This window comes from Stegodyphus dumicola, chromosome 2 (genome assembly GCF_044657685.1).
Source record: "Stegodyphus dumicola isolate Sdum_Otavi_A_Nest chromosome 2, ASM4465768v1".
NCBI lineage: Eukaryota > Metazoa > Arthropoda > Arachnida > Araneae > Eresidae > Stegodyphus > Stegodyphus dumicola.
In genome coordinates this window covers 109,090,390-109,107,794 of record NC_140769.1, presented here as the reverse complement: position 1 = coordinate 109,107,794, position 17,405 = coordinate 109,090,390, and the positions used below count along the sequence as shown (strand labels likewise).

Genomic DNA, 17,405 nt, shown 5'->3' with positions numbered 1-17,405 from the left:
CTCTTGATAGCCAGCGAACTTCAGTGTGCAGAAGTAATCGAGTAAAGACTTCGTCGTTTTCCTCACATAGCTGAGCAAATAACCGAGAGTTCAAAGAATTGCTTCGAATCTTGTTGATAGCATTTATTACATATTGTAAAGACTTATGCAATCTAGGACTCAGCTTTTTTGCTACTAAAAGCTGCCTGTGAATCATGCAGTGAATGACCAGTACATCAGGCAGTTGTCGCTTTAAGTGAGCTATAAAACCACAATGACGACCAACCATAGACGGTGCACCATCAGTCGTAACAGAAACAGTGTTCTTCCATGGAATAGCTTTGTCAGCAAAAAAATGTTCCACGCCTGAAAAATCGATTCTCCTCTGATATCAGTCTCTAAATATGTAGCAAAAAGCAGTTCTTTGCACATGGGTAATGTAGACTCGTCCAACTGGAGAGAGAATCTGTTGGTCTGTAAGAACTTGCATAAAATGTTTTCCACATCGCTTCCCATCTCGTCTATGCATCTCTGAACGGTGTTATTGCTCAGAGGTATTCTCTTTAAAATATCATGTGCGGGTTTGTGCAATACATTGTTAAGGACCTCTGCAATGGCTGGTAAGATAAGCTGCTCTCCAATTGTGTGGGGTTTCCCCGACTTCGCTATTAGTAAAGATATATTATAGGACACTCGTAAACCATCATCGTCTTTAATAGATGATGACGCAAACATTGATCTTATGGATGGCCTTTTTCTTTAAGTGCTTGAAAAAATGACAAAGGCTTACTTTTTTGTCAGCATGTACTCTTGATAAGTGGTCATCCATTTTTGAAGGCTTCATGGCATCGTTACTGAATACTTTTTCACATATGAGACACATCGGCAAGTGTTGATTTGATGGTAATGCAATAAATCCGAACTTCAAGTAGTCCAAACTGTATTGTCTGCATTTTTTTTACGTGTCCTCCATCATAAAACTCTCAGTAATCTGTCACTTTACTTCACTTAATTAGCTATGTAATAACTTTGTAATAGCTATGTAATAACTCTTGAAATAAATGAGTACTTATATGAGTTATTATCGTTCAAGCTCCAACGAATTTCAAAACGCAAATGAACTTTCAACCTAAGTGCAAGCTCGTTAAATAGTAAAATATCAGGAACATGTTTGGACTTGATCATGAATTCGTTCGTGTTAAATCGCGTAAGCGTCAAATAGAGAGCAAGTCAAAACGCGCCTGAAAGACGTACGCTCGAACTCGTTATCTTGCACAAACTTGTCCACACAGACTTGCCGAGTTCTTCATCTTGTACGAACTTGAGACTTTACATTACTATAACAATGTTGTTTCCTACAAAAATATTAATTATTCTTAGTACACGTAACACAACATAAACAATACAGTACCTACCTATCTTGAAAGTTTTAAATAAGAACTTGTGTTAATTTAATAGGGGTCGATTTTTAGACCTCGTTGACCCCCAAAATCAGTTTTCGTTTATGTCGACCCCTAGGAAACCGATATCGACCACTTTGGGAATCCTGGCTTTAGATCATAATTGCTCTTTATTTCATAAATTACGGTTTCATATTTTTAATTTTATAAATTCTGCATGCCATCTTACCAGATTTAAATTGATGATTCTATAATCCAGAAATTGCCGAAGTCCCGACGAGTCCGGATTAAAGACTTTATAATGTATTTACACTATTTACAAGTTATATACATAAATTAATCACTTAACAATTTTAAATTTTATAAATTAAAGTTCAGAATGAATTTCAGTCTCATGCTTTTCATTAAGTTATACCTGAGTTAAATATTTTTTCACTGCAGTTCTCCGATGTATTTCTGTTTTGCATATCACAGTCTGAAGATTTATTCGTTTCAAATTTTTCATCCACAGAAAGATCTGAAACAGTTTGTTCACCTCTCTGTAGTTTATTCGCACCATGTGTACTGTTCACCTTGATACTTTCGACAGTTGGTCCATGCTTGTTTACCTCTATTTCCTAAAAGCAGTTCTGATGTTTGCATTAGAGTTATTAAAAAAAGCCGATCCTTTACAAACAGAAGTATCCTGGTTTAGAATTAAGTTTTTATCTGTACAAATTATATTACAGGGTTCGTAGCGGTCCTTACAAGTGCTTATAAGTCCTTATATTTGAAAATAAAATATAAAGCCCTTATAGGTGCTTACTTTTTCTCTAAAGCATTTAATTTTTTGTTTCCGGTGCTTTTTTTTTTTTTTTTAACGAACAGACGTTTTTCCCCAGTACTTTTCCGTTTCACCGACGAAATCTCGTCAAGCAGTTTTTATTGGCGAAAACATACAGTATACACATAAAAAATGTTAGTTCTAAGAATTTTTTATTTTGAAGGCATAAACATTTTAATATAGTTTAAAATTTTATAAAAAGCCAATAAATAAAGACCATAAATTTGTAAAAAGACATTAAGAATTTACTATGCTTTCATGGTTCAACATCCTGATTCACCGGTTCATATCACGTGAACCTAAGTGATCTCATCTTGCGTAAACTACGCTATAAAAAAGTCTAATTCTCTTAGTAATTTCAAGTTAAATCTTAATTTGGAATGCAAGAATTATTTCAATTCGTACGAATAGCTTACTCAGAAATTGTGTAAAACCATAGTGCTTTACTTTGCTAATGCATTCTCATTAGAATTGATGAATTAAACCCTTGACTTTGCCTTTTCTATATTTTCAACTTCGGGTGAGCGGCTTGATTGCATCTTAATTGACTTAATTACCGCGAATGGCCTTAGAGCATAAAATTGAACTACCTGATAAAAAGTCTATGTAATTGTATGCCAGTATTGAAAGAAACAATCGATCGGATAAGAAATGACTGCGATTTGTTTTGGAAATGATGCATAAAAGGTTACCCGCGAGGATATCAGTTTGGCATCAGTTGTACCAGTATTGGCGACTTTATTGTCTGCGCTGGCAAAATGGAAAAGTACCTAAACAACTTTTCTTCCTTATATGGAATACCAAATTCTGAATCATTTATAATAATATATTTGCAGTAACTGCTGAAGTATAGATAAACTTCAAAAATGGCCCAAGTATGTCTTAACACAGATTAGTTTTCTAATGGATAATATTTGGAATGGCATAAATACAGTAAAAATAATAAAATAGTTTTTTTTTTTTTTTTTTTTTTTTTCCCCCAATGCTTTATACAGTACTGAAGTTGGGGGTTTCCCCTTTATCCGCAAAATCTCGAATATTGAAACCGTTACAGTTCACAGCAAAGCAAGGAATGGACTTTTTTTGGGGGGGGAGGTCACTTTCCAACCTGGACTGAATAGGACTAAAAGTTTCTGCAGTCTACCAACCCAAGCAAAGAATTATTCTATTCCGAAAATTTAACGCAATCTATTCAAAATTAGAATGAAAACACCCCAGATTGGTAACTCTCTTTATTAATAAATATGAATACGGCAGGTGACATGTCCTGCTCAATGATAAATATGCCACATGGGTGTATGACGGAGCAAAGGGGCGTTTTCCTTTATTTAGTTTTTTATTCTCTGAATACTGGCAGCTGTCAATTCAATCGTGTAATATCATGTGCTGCGGAAGAATTAAGGCGCACGTATTGTGCAATATTTCATAGAGATAAAAGAGTTTTACTGTACTTCCTAAGCAGATTATTTTTGAGTTCCATTAAGCTATTTTTTTTATATGATGCACATATCGAAATGTCTAAAAGATTAGTTAGCCGAAAAATCTAAAGAACGGGTACAATCTACCCCCCCCTTCCTATTTCACCAGTTATGCTTGACTATTAGAAATTTTCAGATATTCGGCAATTTCCGAGCACCCCGGTTAGTTAAGCTTTTACTGTTAAAGGATCGCTGCATGAAACAATTTCCCAGTCTTCCAATTTCAGAAAAGTTCCTTTTTTTTTACTTAAATTACTTTGCTTGCAATATCTGTTAAGGGAAAACTGTTATACAATGAAACTTTAGGAAATGTTCAGAATTTTGATTTAAGTTAAATTATTTAAATATTAATATGAGTGGGAAAATAAATTATATTTATTTTTAGGTGCCAAGCGAATATAATAAATATGGCTTATTATTTATATTCTCTATTTTGAACTGAAATTTCATCATTAAAATCTTGTAATATAATTTAGTTCTACATAGTTTTTTTTCCCCCTCTCATTGTAAACTAGTTCTGTAAATTGAACTGTTATTTAAAATTAAAAAAAAAAAAAAAAAAGAATGTATTTTTTTTTTTCATGGTTGAGTAATGCTCATTCTCTCTTAATAAATACTGAATTTCTCATAATTTAAGTTGCAAGTTTAATTTTTCTTTTAAGGTTATGCAGTTGTGTATAATGTAATTAGACAAGTGCTTATTTTTTTTTTTTTCTTAAAATGTGCTTGAAAAGTGCTTATAAGTACTTATTTTTTTAACTAAAATGTGGCAATGAACCCTGTATTAGGAGACATATAGTTACTTACACTCATGTGTAAAATTTAGAGAACTCTTGAAAATTGCAAGAAAAAGTGGTTGTATTTTTTTGCAATACTGGAACACTGTGCTTAAGCTGTACATCAGCTTTTCCTATCTCTGTGTCACACGAACTTTCAGATGGTTTGATACTTGCTAACTGCAACTTTAACTTCACTATCAGTTTCTACAAATTTAACAGTTGTATTTTTACTTCCTTCCACTTCTACTTCAGGCACTTGAAAATGAAAAGCTTTTTTCCCATCATTTATTCAGGTTTTCATTCTTTATCTTTAATCTTGTTAAATGTTTCATCCATCATATCTAGATCTTTCTCAGACACGTTGTAGATACATTAAGTCATTTTGAAGCAGAAGATGGGGGAAAATGAGCAATGCTCTCGCTGGGACTCGAACCTCGAATTCGCATCGAGCGTGCTGATCACTACACGACAAAGGCATGCTAAGAAGGTGGGAGAAATACCTTATAACTTCACCAGCTACTTTCTTCATTTTTTCATCCTTTAATTCCTCAGATGTCACTTCTTTCTTCATTTCCACATCTTCATTTATGGCTCCAATTTTTTCTGTAAGCTACAGTTTCATCTGTTGGAGTTGCTCTCGCAACTTTTCTCGGCCGACTTTCATCTCAGCCCTCATCTTTTTATATGCAGCTTTTATCTCATCATATCCGGCTTTCATCTCAGCTTTCATGTCTTCATATTCAGCTTTCAACTTATAAGGTATTTCTCCCACTTTCCTAGCGTGCCTTCATGGTGTAGTGGTTCTGCACGCTGGGGCGGTATTCCAGAGGTCTGTGGTTTGATTCCCAGCGAAGGCGGTTGCTAATTTTTCATCTTGCCTGCTTCTAAAAATATCCTAATGTCTCTACAAACTCTTCTTATTTGGCTTTTACAGCTCCTAAGAAGTCCATGAACTTTATTTCATCCACCATGGCATTTTCCTGTAGGCGGGTCATTGGCATCCACTCGCAGATCCTGCTTCTGACACCAGTTGTTTGTGTTGTACAGGTTCGTGGATTTGGAGCGATTGACGGCAGCACTTGATGAGAATCAAAACACAATTTGTTTAGCCAGTTCCAAAATCACGTTCCAGTGAACATAAAGACAGTTCCAAAATTACATTTACAGTTGTCGAAGAACTTCGACAATCAGCAACACGCACACGACCGACAGTAACACAGCATTCAGGCTAGGCTGTAATGGTGAAGACAGCTTCATGGCAAAGTATTAAAATACAGCTCCTGACTCAGTTGATCACTCTTGGAGCTCAACACACTCAACAATGCAATACGATATACTAGACTGTTACTCTGCATACATGCAGGGTTTATATAGCTTTTAGCCTGCCTTCGAGAACATTCTGAACCAAACTAGTAAGAGTTTGTTCCAGAATTTTCTCTATCCATCTATGGCGTATCGCCAATTTTGTTGCCAAATGGGCGATTTCGGGGCAAATCTGGTAACCCTAAACCCACCTTGCAGGGAAGCTATCTTATTGCAGTGGACATTTCGTAACAATATATATACAACAGGGTTCTTAGCGGTCCTTACAAGTGCTTATAAGTCCTTATATTTGAAAATAAAATATAAAGGCCCTTATAGGTGCTTACTTTTTCTTTAAAGCCTTTGTTTTTTTGTTTTTAGTGCTTTTTTTCTCTCTTTTTTTTTCTCTCTCTCTTCTTTTTTTTAATAAACGTGCATTTTTTCAAATCCAAAACTAAATAAATAACTTTTCTTCCTTATATATGCAACGTCAGATGGTGAATCATACTCCCGGAAATTGCTTTTCTCCCTTTCTCTGCATTAATGTAACCTATGGTGCGCGTGAGAGTAGACAGGTGCACGTCGTTCTATTGGTCAAAGAATTGCGAAAACAGTAGAAATTCCGGTACATTTGGTATTCTTTTCCCCTCCCACTTCAAATACTACACACGTTTGAATTTCTATCAAGATTTTAATAATATGCATTCTCGTTCCGCATGGTGAGTTCGTATTCTTGTTTATTATGAAATATTCATGCTTATATTATAAGCATATGCATGAATATTTATAATAATATAGTTGCAGTAACTGCCAAAGTATAGATAAACTTCCAAAAATGGGTGTGTTTTTGCACAGATTAGCTTTCTAAGGAATAATATTTAGAATGGCTTAAGTAAAAGAAAAGAAATCGAATAGTCAATTTTTAAAAAATTTTTTCCAATACATTATATACTAAGAAGGTTGGGAGGTTCTCCCCTTTCTCCGCAAAATCTCTAATATTGAAGCAGTGGACTCTTTTTTTTTTTTTTTTTTTTTTTTTTTGTCACTGTCCAATTTGGATTGAATAGGACTAAAACATTTTTGCGGTCTACCCAACCCAAGGGAAAATTGATTCTGTTTCGGAAATTTAATGCTGTCTATTGAAAATTAGAATCAGAAACACCCCAGATTAGTAAGTCTCTTTCTTTTCATTTATTTAGTTCTTTATTCTCCGAATACCGGCAGCTGTTGATTCCGATTGTGTAATATCACATGTGGAAGAATTACGCTGCATGTATTGCACAATAGCGTTAGCGGTATTTTGCAGAGATAACTAATTTTGATGTTCAGTCTGAGATTTGTTTATGAACACTTAAAAGAGTTTTATTGTGCGTTGTTCAGTAGTAACTGTGTGTTGTTCAAATGTTCAGTAGAAATTTCTAAGCAGAATCTCAGTTCCGTTGGTCTATTTTTATATGATTCACATATCAAAATGTCAAAATCATTTATTTAGCCAAGAAATCTAAAGAACGGTTACAATCTCCCCCACTCCTCTTTTTCACTATCCAGAATATTCGGCAATTTCCGAGTATGCGGGTTAGTTAAGCTTTTAATGTTAAAGGATGACTGCATGAAGCAATTTCCCCGTCTTCTGATTTCAGAAATGTGCCTCTTTTTTACTTAAATTACTTTGCTTGGAATATATCTTGAGGGAAAACTGTTATGCAATGAAAATTTAGAAAATGTTCAGAATTTTGATTTAAGTTAAATTATTTTATTAATATGAGTGGAAAAATAAATTGTATTTATTATTAGGTGCCAAATGAATGCAATTAATATGGCTTATTATTATTTATTTTCTATATTTTGAAGTGAAATTTCATCATTAAATCTTGTAATATAGTTTAGTTCTGCATAGTTTTTTTTTCTCTCATTGTAAACTAATTCTATAAATTGAACTGCCATTTAAAATTAAAAAAAAGAGTTAATTGTTTTCCATGGTTGAGGTAATGCTCATTCTCTTAATAAATATTGCTCATATTTTAAATTACAAGTCTAATTTTTCTTTTAAGGTTATGCAGTTGTGTATAATGTAATTAGACAGGTGCTTATTTTTTCCTTAAAATGTGCTTGAAAAGTGCTTATAGGTGCTTATTTTTTTAACTAAAATGTGGCTACGAACCCTGTACAATATTTAGAAATCAAGCTTTATTCTTTATTAAAAAATTTGAAATTTTTCCCAAAACTTTAATATTTCTGTCTTCTTTTTCAAAATCTTGCTGCATAATTTAAAGTTATTTGAATATGTCCAAGCATGCAAAAGCTGTCTGCCTAAAAGGAGGAATGTTTTCATGGAGGACCATGTACACATTACACATGTGGAAGCTAGTAAAATGTAGCCTGGTTACACTATCAGTATCCAGTTGACTAGTGGTGGGCCTCGCTTAAATAAATTTTTGAATTCTTAAATTTCTTGCAAAAATTTGGTATTTGTTCATAATTTTAATTGTGGAACTAAAATACGGAAAAGATTCGGCATAACATTCCAGAAAAGGCTTGATTTTTTTTGACTCTGTGCACATGTAATTATTATTATGTATCATGTCTTCATATTATAGATAATCTTCACAGACAGTAATCTTGAAGATTTAATCAATGATTGATTTTTATTAGTGCAGATGTTGCAAAAATTGTTAGGAACTCTGGAAATAGTAATTTATTTTTAAAAGGGGGGGGAATTTTAAATGTATTTTGAAAAAGACCTATAAAATGTGCTGATTTGTCTGCAAAAATTGCTGTTCTGCATTGTTAAACAAATACTTTCATTGTTTTGATAAAGCTAGCAAGGAATTTACCAAATCTTATTTAAGAACATGAAAACTCATCTATTGCACTAGGAAATCAGAAACTATCAAATAGATATTCTTTTGTCTTATGCAGAAACAAATAAATTAATATTGTAAATGTTTAAGCTGAAATATCCAGGCTAAAAGAAGATGGATAATAGAAATACCCAATATTAAAGAAATTAAATATGTTTTGGCTTCCTTCCTTGAACTTTCTATTAAAATCACATTTAATTACATTAGAGCTTCAATTGCTGAGCCCAGCTCTGGTACTTCTTAGTTTTTGCAATAAATCTTTATATTCTAGCCGGAGTGCACCGGAACTCTAAATAAGAAGGCTCTGCCACTTCTTTTATGTAACTGGAACAAATGTTCAGTAGAAATTTGATCTCGAAAATTTTAATTTTATTTCTTTACATTTTGTTAAATTTTAATTATTTAATTACTTTAATCATTGATTATTTAATGATTTTAATAATTGTTTTATTTTAATTACTTTAATAATTGATTACTTAATTATTTAATTATTAATCATTTGATTAGTTATTTTATTTATTTATTTATTCTTGTACCCCTTTCCTGACAGTCTTCCATAGGGCTCTGGCATTTCTAATTTTAGAAATTAACCGCTTTCCTTACAAATTTTTCTGAAAAAAATTGCAAAAAATCATCACGTTTTTTTATTTTATTATTAAATACCACAAAATGAAACAAATCAAAATATGTAGGTTTTAAGTTGATATTTTAATTTTTTGAAGGTGTAAAAGCATTTATTTTTAATATTAGTTTACTATCCCGAGTTATCTCGGGCAAACAAAAAAAAGTTAAATATTAATCTTTGTATGATAGTTTTTGAAACAAGGGACAACACAGAGTGATACCTGACTTTCTACACTGGTATCTGGTCTCTTTTCTTACTGGTTGGTACCACTGTCTGGTTGGATTTGATTTTTTTTTTTTAAATTTTTTTTCACTACCTTTTCATAATCACTATCTGAAAAATCATCGCTTTCGCTATCTTCCATCATCGCCATTATTTTATTTTTTCCAACGCATACATCCTTCTTTATACATTACTAATCCACAAGCCATCGTGTACTATACAATAGCAAAACACGCGACCAGTCCCTCCAAAAGAACCGCACAACAACAAAATTTGGCAAACTCCCAATCAAAGCTAAATATTTCCTTTCATTTCCTCCAGACCGAGTAAAACCATGATAAAAGAAATCGTACTAACAAATTCTGCTTCGCCCGAGTTTTCTCGGGATAGTAATTAACTGCAATATATACGAACTCGGGATAATCAGGCAAGCGGTTAAGCCCTGAATTACATGGGTGATATTTGAACTCTGACAGTCTAGACACCATGAAGATTGAATTATTAGCTGTTCTCTTTAAACAAGTGCTTGTGACTTTGGGATCAGAATATTCCTCTCAAGGACTCTGTTCGTCAAAATTTTGGGCTAATTTATTGAATAGCTGAAAAGCTTGCCAAAATTCTGTGGCATCCATGTGTCATTCTGTACTAGCATTCTTCAACACTTGTTAATATGCATACTTCAGGCTCTAAACTTAATATATTTGAAGGATTAAGGAAAAGTTAGCTGGTGCCATCCAAAATGGCTTGCTTATTGTAACTGAACATTCAGTTGTTAAAAAAAAAAAAAAAAAAAAAAAAAAAAAAATCGCACAGCACTTCCGAGAATTAAAATCTCTCAGAAAAGCAAGCTAAACTTATATACTTTTTTAAAAACTGTTGAGAAACCAAAATTTTTTGTGAAAGGACGTAGTAAAACATAAATTAGCTAATAAGTTAAAAAAGGTTATACTTTTCTCTTTGCTGATGAAACTGTTTGAAAATTTGTGTGTATGCAGGTAGTTATGCAGTCGCATTAATATTTTTAATTATTTGAAATTGTGTGAGATTTTTTTAAATAGGGTCACAATTACCCTGCTGACAGCCGTAAGATTTATTAACTGTTCATTAGATTTTTACTGCCACCTTAAAAGTGTTACTTTTTTTTTTAATGTATGATATATTTTTCAAAATAAATTTAAGCCAGTTCTTTTCCCTCTTCCTTTGTTTTAAAATGGCAATATTTAAAAGAGCTTTTGGATAGAGGTTTGGCACCTAAATTTGGCAAAATTTTGACCTTACTGTTTTGGCTGCATGTGAAACCGGTAAATGTTGAATTATATTTTTGAATTAGACAAACTGTTTATAATACGATCAAGAATTATTTTGTGAGTTGCCAAATGAGAATTTACTTCTCTATCTGAAACCAACATATTTCTTTGTTTTCCAATGCAGTTTCCTCTTTTATTCTATTTGTCATGTAATTTGTCTCTAGTGTATTCTTTGGTTTGAAATGAAAGTTAGATGAATTTTTAAGCTAAAAATAAAATTACTTTGAACTCTTTATTTGTAGGCCATGCAAATGCCCTAAAAATACTTTACTGCTCATCAAAAAATCCTGGCTCTACTCAAAAAGCAACTCGACACATTCCACAAGCTCCTGAAAGGATCCTGGATGCACCCGACATTGTTGATGACTATTGTAAGTTATTTTAAAATTTATATAATGTTTTAAATTTATTTTAATAAGTGACTTGACTTTTTAATTATAATAAGACTTGAATAAGTGAAGTATTCTAAGTTAATCGCCATTATTTATTCTAATAACGAACTTGCCAGTTCTCCCAATTTTCAGTCATACTGTCTTCAACCTGATTTACAACATATTTCTCCTGACTTGCTCTAATTCTTAAAATTTCTTGAGACTTTTACTAGGTTTCCCCCACTTCACCTAAGTATGTTTTAATCTGAGCATCTGGAATCATTTACTTTTTTCTTAACTAATTTTTAAAAAGTAAAGAATTCCATCAACTGCTATTACTAACTGTGTGTGGCAGGACTTGTGTTTGAAAATGACGTGATTCATTTTTTTAATGGGCATCAAGTGCAAAAACAGGTCATCTGGGTGCACTTCAACCCATAACCATAAAGCAAAATCAGAGCTAGCTGCCTTAATAATACTCATTATTGTGTGCTGCCTTCAATAATGAGTAATTTGACTGGCATTTTTGGCATAGTTAAGCATGTCAGTTTCACATCCTTGTTGAAGTTGTTTAAGGATTTGATATTTTTTATCTTAATTATAACTGCATTAAAGTAAAATACTCAAATGATTTAAAAAAATACAGATGACTTTTTTAAATTTAGTCTGAAAATAATATAGCTTCCATTGCTGGAAAAAGTATAGCTTCATTACTAATAAGTGTGGATGAATTCAGTGTTGATTTTTATTATATCTTGAAAAGAGTTCTGAAATAGGGGAATTGAAATATTTTCAACAGCTGCATAATAGTAAAAAAAGAAAAATTTTGAACCACATGAATGTACGTACTGGAAATGCTGATCTATATTCCTTGATGAATAGAACCTATTTCTTATATTTTTGGGGAAGAAACAAAAGCTTCTACAGTTAGGGAAAAAAGATTGTAAATTATTGCATAACTGGCATGCCTAAAATAAAGATGCAACTACTATTTCCACTGTTAAATATAAATAACTTCTTCAATAATGAGTAATTTGACTGGCAATGCTCAGAAGAATGCAATAAGAAATATGCATAAATTTAGTACATTGTTTTTTAATTTTGCTTGACAAGGAATACATTTACCAATTGTTATAATTTTTATCTCATGACTAACAATTCATGCTTTTGTGTTTTGACCTTAAAGCTTTAATTAATTAATTTTATTTTTTGTGTGCTCCATTTGCCATTATTTTATGTTCTTAATATAATTCTGGATACAGAATTCTTTAATTTATATATTACATTAAACGACTTGTTTGATAGCATTATTTCGGTCTTTACGTTCTGATTCTGAACATCATGTATCAGTCATAGTAAAAACAGGAAAAAGGGGAGAATTGTTAACGGTGGTGTTTCAAAATATTCTAAGATCTATAATTCGACATCAATCACTTTAAAATGTAACTTTTAATATGTACAATATTTACAGATCATTGATCAAACATGGTGGTTCAGTTGACAAACAAATCTATATTCTTTCATAATCGAAAACTGAAATCTTTTAAATAGGAACCGAAGTGTTCCTAATCAATTAGTGTGCGAAGCATCAGACATCCATCTATCGAACTGCAGGTGGAGAGTCTATGGAAATTCAGAAGGCGCGTCATCTATCAATTAATCAAAATAATTTCCACACACTCCCCACCTGAACTCTGTAACTCTGTTAAGAGTTCACATTAATCTAACAACAATCAAAATTTTTTTCTGTAAGTATTTTAACATATAATTATAAAACAATTGATAAGTATATGAAATGAATATAAAATATATTCAAATTATAATCACTATACTAAATTCTAAAAAAGGTATGATATCATCAAATACAATTTGATACTACTTCAGTATATCTAAACTATTCTTAATCTAAGCATATGAAATTAAACTAGTAAAATAAACAATTGCATAAAAGCTTATTCAATCTTATTCACATTATTAAACGATAAAAAAATGTTTTTAAAGTTCTAAAGGATATAATAATTGAACTGGTCGTTTTATTATTGTTCCATCAGCAGTTTTTAGTTCGCAAGAACGAACTTTGTTATCATGACCATGAAAAACGTTTATCACTCTGCCACAATTCCACAAAAGTTTGCACTTATTGTTGCCTTCGATTAATACAAGATCATCATAAACGTTAGGATTTTTTAATTGATGAGCTGTCCAAAGATACATCAAATATTTTTTTTTTTTTTTCATTTAGTCCACAATTACCTAACCAATAAATCTTGATAAATCTTTCTTTTGGTCAGAGAGGACTTGGTAGAGCCATCTTTAACAATGGAATTAAAGTTGATAGGTAATGTAGAAGCTTTGTTTCCAAAAATCAAAAAATTGACTGGCTTCAGTGGCAACGGTTCCTTGTGGTCATTGTACACATATGTCAAAGGACGAGAATTCAAAACAGCTTCCACTTGTGCTAAAACCGTTGACAATTCTTCAAACGTTAGTAAAGCTTTACCGAGAATGTTTCACTCTTTTACTGATTTTACTAATCTCTCGCAGAAGCCTCCCCAAGCCCCTCGTTCTATTATAAACTTCCAACTAATTCTTTCATTCGACAGAAAATCTTGGAATTTCTCATTCACAATAGTTTAGAGAAATGTTCGAGTTTCTTTTTTCCCTTTTTAAAAGTTTTCGCGTTGTCCAAATAAATTACTCGACAATTGCCTCTCCTAGATGTGAATCTTTTGAATGCCATCAAGAAAGAATCTGTAAAGAGATTCGGTACAAGTTCCAGATGTATGGCTCTAGTGATAGCGCAAGTAAATAATGTTATATAGGCTTTTTGACTTCCTTCGATGTTTTTTACGTAAATCAGCCCAGCAAAATCGATGCCAGACACATAGAATGGTGGTGTCTCATTGATTCTGTCTTCTGGAAGTGGTCTGCTCAGCAGACTTCAATGAATATCTTTCACAAACTTGTTTATTATTTTCTTGAGAAACTGACGTCCTTTTGGGATCCAAAAGCGACTTCGAATTTCAGCTAAGGTCGTTGCTACTCCTCCGTGCATAATTTTAACATGTGTACTTTCTACAATCTAATTCGTTAGCCAGGATTCTCTTGAAACAATTGCCGGATGTTTTTCATCATGTGACAAACTAGAATGTTCTAATCTTCCACCTGCTCTCAGTATCCTGTTCTGGTCTAAAAATGGGTTAAAAAGATATAAAGAGGGTGTCTTTTTTACTTTATTTGCTCTCTTCAGAGACTTTTTCTTTGGGATAAAAACGTTCTTGTTCAGATCGAATCCTATACTTTTCGGCATCTACTATTTCTTCAGTCGTTAATGGACCTGTCAAATGGTTTGTTTTCCTAATTTTACCAATGAATCACTTCATCCAACCAGTTATTCTCAACAATTTTCTTAAATTACTACGTTTTGAGATGTCTATAAGCCTTTCTTCAACTGCTGTGCACACAAATTCATAAATATCATTAATGTTCTTACGGTATTCTAATTCTTCTTCAGTGACAGGTTTCCCTTCATTCTGTCGAGGCCACAATTCAGACGACATTCTAAGCCATTCTGGTCCTTAAAACCAGATAGGATTTTTTTTCAGCTCTGGAAGTTTAGCTCTTCTCGAAGCCAAATCAGCAGGATTACATTTACCGGGGCAATAATGCCAATTTTCTGGGTATGTCAAATTTTGTATTTCCTGAATACGATTTTTAACGAAAAGCTTAAATTTCTTTGTGCAGTCTTTTATCCAGAAAAGTGTGATTTTCGAATCAGTCCAGAAAAAGCAAGAAAGTTGTAACTTCAAAACTTTAGTGATGCTAGTGCCCAGTTTAGCAGATAAAAGAGCTCCCATTAGTTCCAACCTAGGTAAGGTGAGCAGTTTTAAAGGCGCTACTCTAGTCTTTGAAGCGACAGAAACCGTAGATATTTGTTCATTCCTAGAAATTATATGCAGATACGCTACTGTACCATACGCCCTTTTGCTAGCATCAGAAAAGTATCTGAGTGCAGTTCAATCCTTTCCACATCACTATTACTGATTGCAAAAAAATAATATAGTGGAATACCGATTTCGTCTAAATTGGAAACTTCTTTGCACCATGTTTTCCAAACAGAACATAAATTTTCTGGTAGTTCATCATCCCAATCTAAAGCAAGTGTCCAAATTTGCTGCAATAAGATTTTCACTCTAAGTACAAACGGTGATGATAGACCTATAGGATCAAAAATTCGTCCTATTGCTTGTAGGAGAAAACGATTAGTATTAACTTGTTTTGATAGAAATGTTATCAAATTTTTTACATCAAAGTAATTTATGTCACTTTGGTTGTCCCAAGCGACTCTAACACTTTCAATGGAGGATTTCTAGCTTCCGAAACATGAGGAGATTCCTCGGATTCAGTGCCTTCTTTAATCCATAATTCGCGCAGTTCTTGAGAATTGGTGTGCCATTTATGTAGAATCATACTAGCATCTCTAAAAATGCTGATGCATTCTAAACTGGCATTGAAAGCAAGTTCAACGTTTTGGTGTCCTCCAATGATGTCATCTACATAAATGTGATCATTTCAGGGTTGCCATGAAAGTCAGGGAATTTAAGTGTTTCTGTCAAAATCTGGAAAAGCCAGGGAATTTCATACAACGATCCTGCCAAAAAAGGCGAGTTTTGCACCGACGTCGGAAGAGATCACTTTTTTGGCGAATTGTGTATCACATGAGTGTCATTCGGGCAGCTGACATAGAGCCAATTTTCGCAGCTCCAATTTGATTGCCTTCTTAGAAAGGCAAAGCAAGTTTCCCACAACTTTTGGTTTCCAGTAACCTCGAGAATCGCATGTACAGTGCATGAACTAAAGAAAGTACCTGTTCTCGTATAAAACAAAATGGGTTTAATCCTAGTATACAGTACCATGAAGGTTAGAATCAAAAATATGTATTGTATAGAAGGAAAACCTCTCTGCAACAGACGTGGCTCCGTTCCATCATAGCAGGAAACAGCTGTGCATGCACGATATATCTGTCGCCAAAGCTCGAAACCGGTGTCGGAAGTTCAAAGGTCACGTTATCAAGAGTTCATAAAATGAATATCGTTTAAAATTTCTTTAAACTCTAAAGAAAAAGAAAATATTTTTTGGCGCAAGTAAATTAATTCATAGATTAGTTATTTTGAGGGGGGGAATCTACGAAAATCAGTTTTTAAAATTATTGCGAAAAATCCAAGAAAAAACGTTCTTTGATAAAACGTTTCTTCTTGGATTTTTCGCAATAATTTAAAAACAGATTTTCATAGTTTTCTTTTTTGTCAAAGAAGTTTCTTCTTAACACGTGTTTCTCAATTTCTGTACGCGGAGAGGGAAATTCTGGCCGCCAGGTTCCGTCGCCAAATCCCTTGGCAAATTTTTCCTCCGCTTTTTACATAGACGTTCTTTGGTTAGAATAATCTCTATGTATGGTACAGCGGGATTTGGTGACATGATGATGAGCAGTAAACGGGTCATTTTGTTCTTGGCGACAATTTTCAAAATCATGCGAAGGCCGTATCGTATACTAGGATTTTACCGCAATTTTTTTTTTTTTTTTTTCCTTTTCTATTTGATAAATACCTTGTCATTTTGCAGTAAAATAAAAAAATAGTAACCAATCATCTAGGATAACCATGTACACTCATGTCCAAAATTATCTTTACATACCCAAAAATGATGATATTCAATGAAATATCGAATCAATGTGATCCGTATTTGCAGGGAATGTGTGAAAAACCAAGCCTAATTAGCATTATCCAATCAAAAGTAATCAAACGGTTTGTGATATGCAAATCTAGGCGTTACGTCATCCAAGGGTGAATCAAGCAAGCGCTTTGCGCAAACTGAATATTTGAGTGAATTTCTGCAACATAGCATTTGATTTCAGTGTGTAGGGACTCAAAGCGGTTTGTTATGGCTTCGAATTATCATTTGGAAGAATCTGTAAAGTGGCGAATTATCGGCCGTTTAGAAGCAGGGCAGTCAATCATGGAAACAGCCACATGTCTGAATATTTCAAGACAGACAGTCTCTAAGCTATGGAAACAGTTTCAAAATCATGGAAGTGTTGTAAGGAGGCCTGGACAAGGTCGGAAACGAATGACAACTGCTTCTGAAGATCGGTATCTGGCATTAACTGCCCGTCGTAACAGAAAGGCTACTGCTCGCCAGTTAAGTTCAGAGCTTGCAGCCGCCACTGGAACTGTTGCATCACGGCAAACGATATACAGA

At 33.2% G+C, this 17,405-nt stretch overlaps 1 protein-coding gene across 2 annotated transcripts in view; it reads left to right on the top strand.

Annotated features, from left to right (window-relative positions):
- fzy (cell division cycle 20 protein fzy) overlaps positions 1 to 17,405 on the top strand; it is a 114,563-nt gene that overhangs the window by 60,675 nt on the left and 36,483 nt on the right. For both annotated transcript variants that reach the window (XM_035373841.2, XM_085811021.1), the window contains one exon: positions 11,019 to 11,147. In XM_035373841.2, the coding sequence (XP_035229732.1) occupies positions 11,019 to 11,147 (129 nt within the window). The remainder of the gene's footprint in view (positions 1 to 11,018; positions 11,148 to 17,405) is intronic.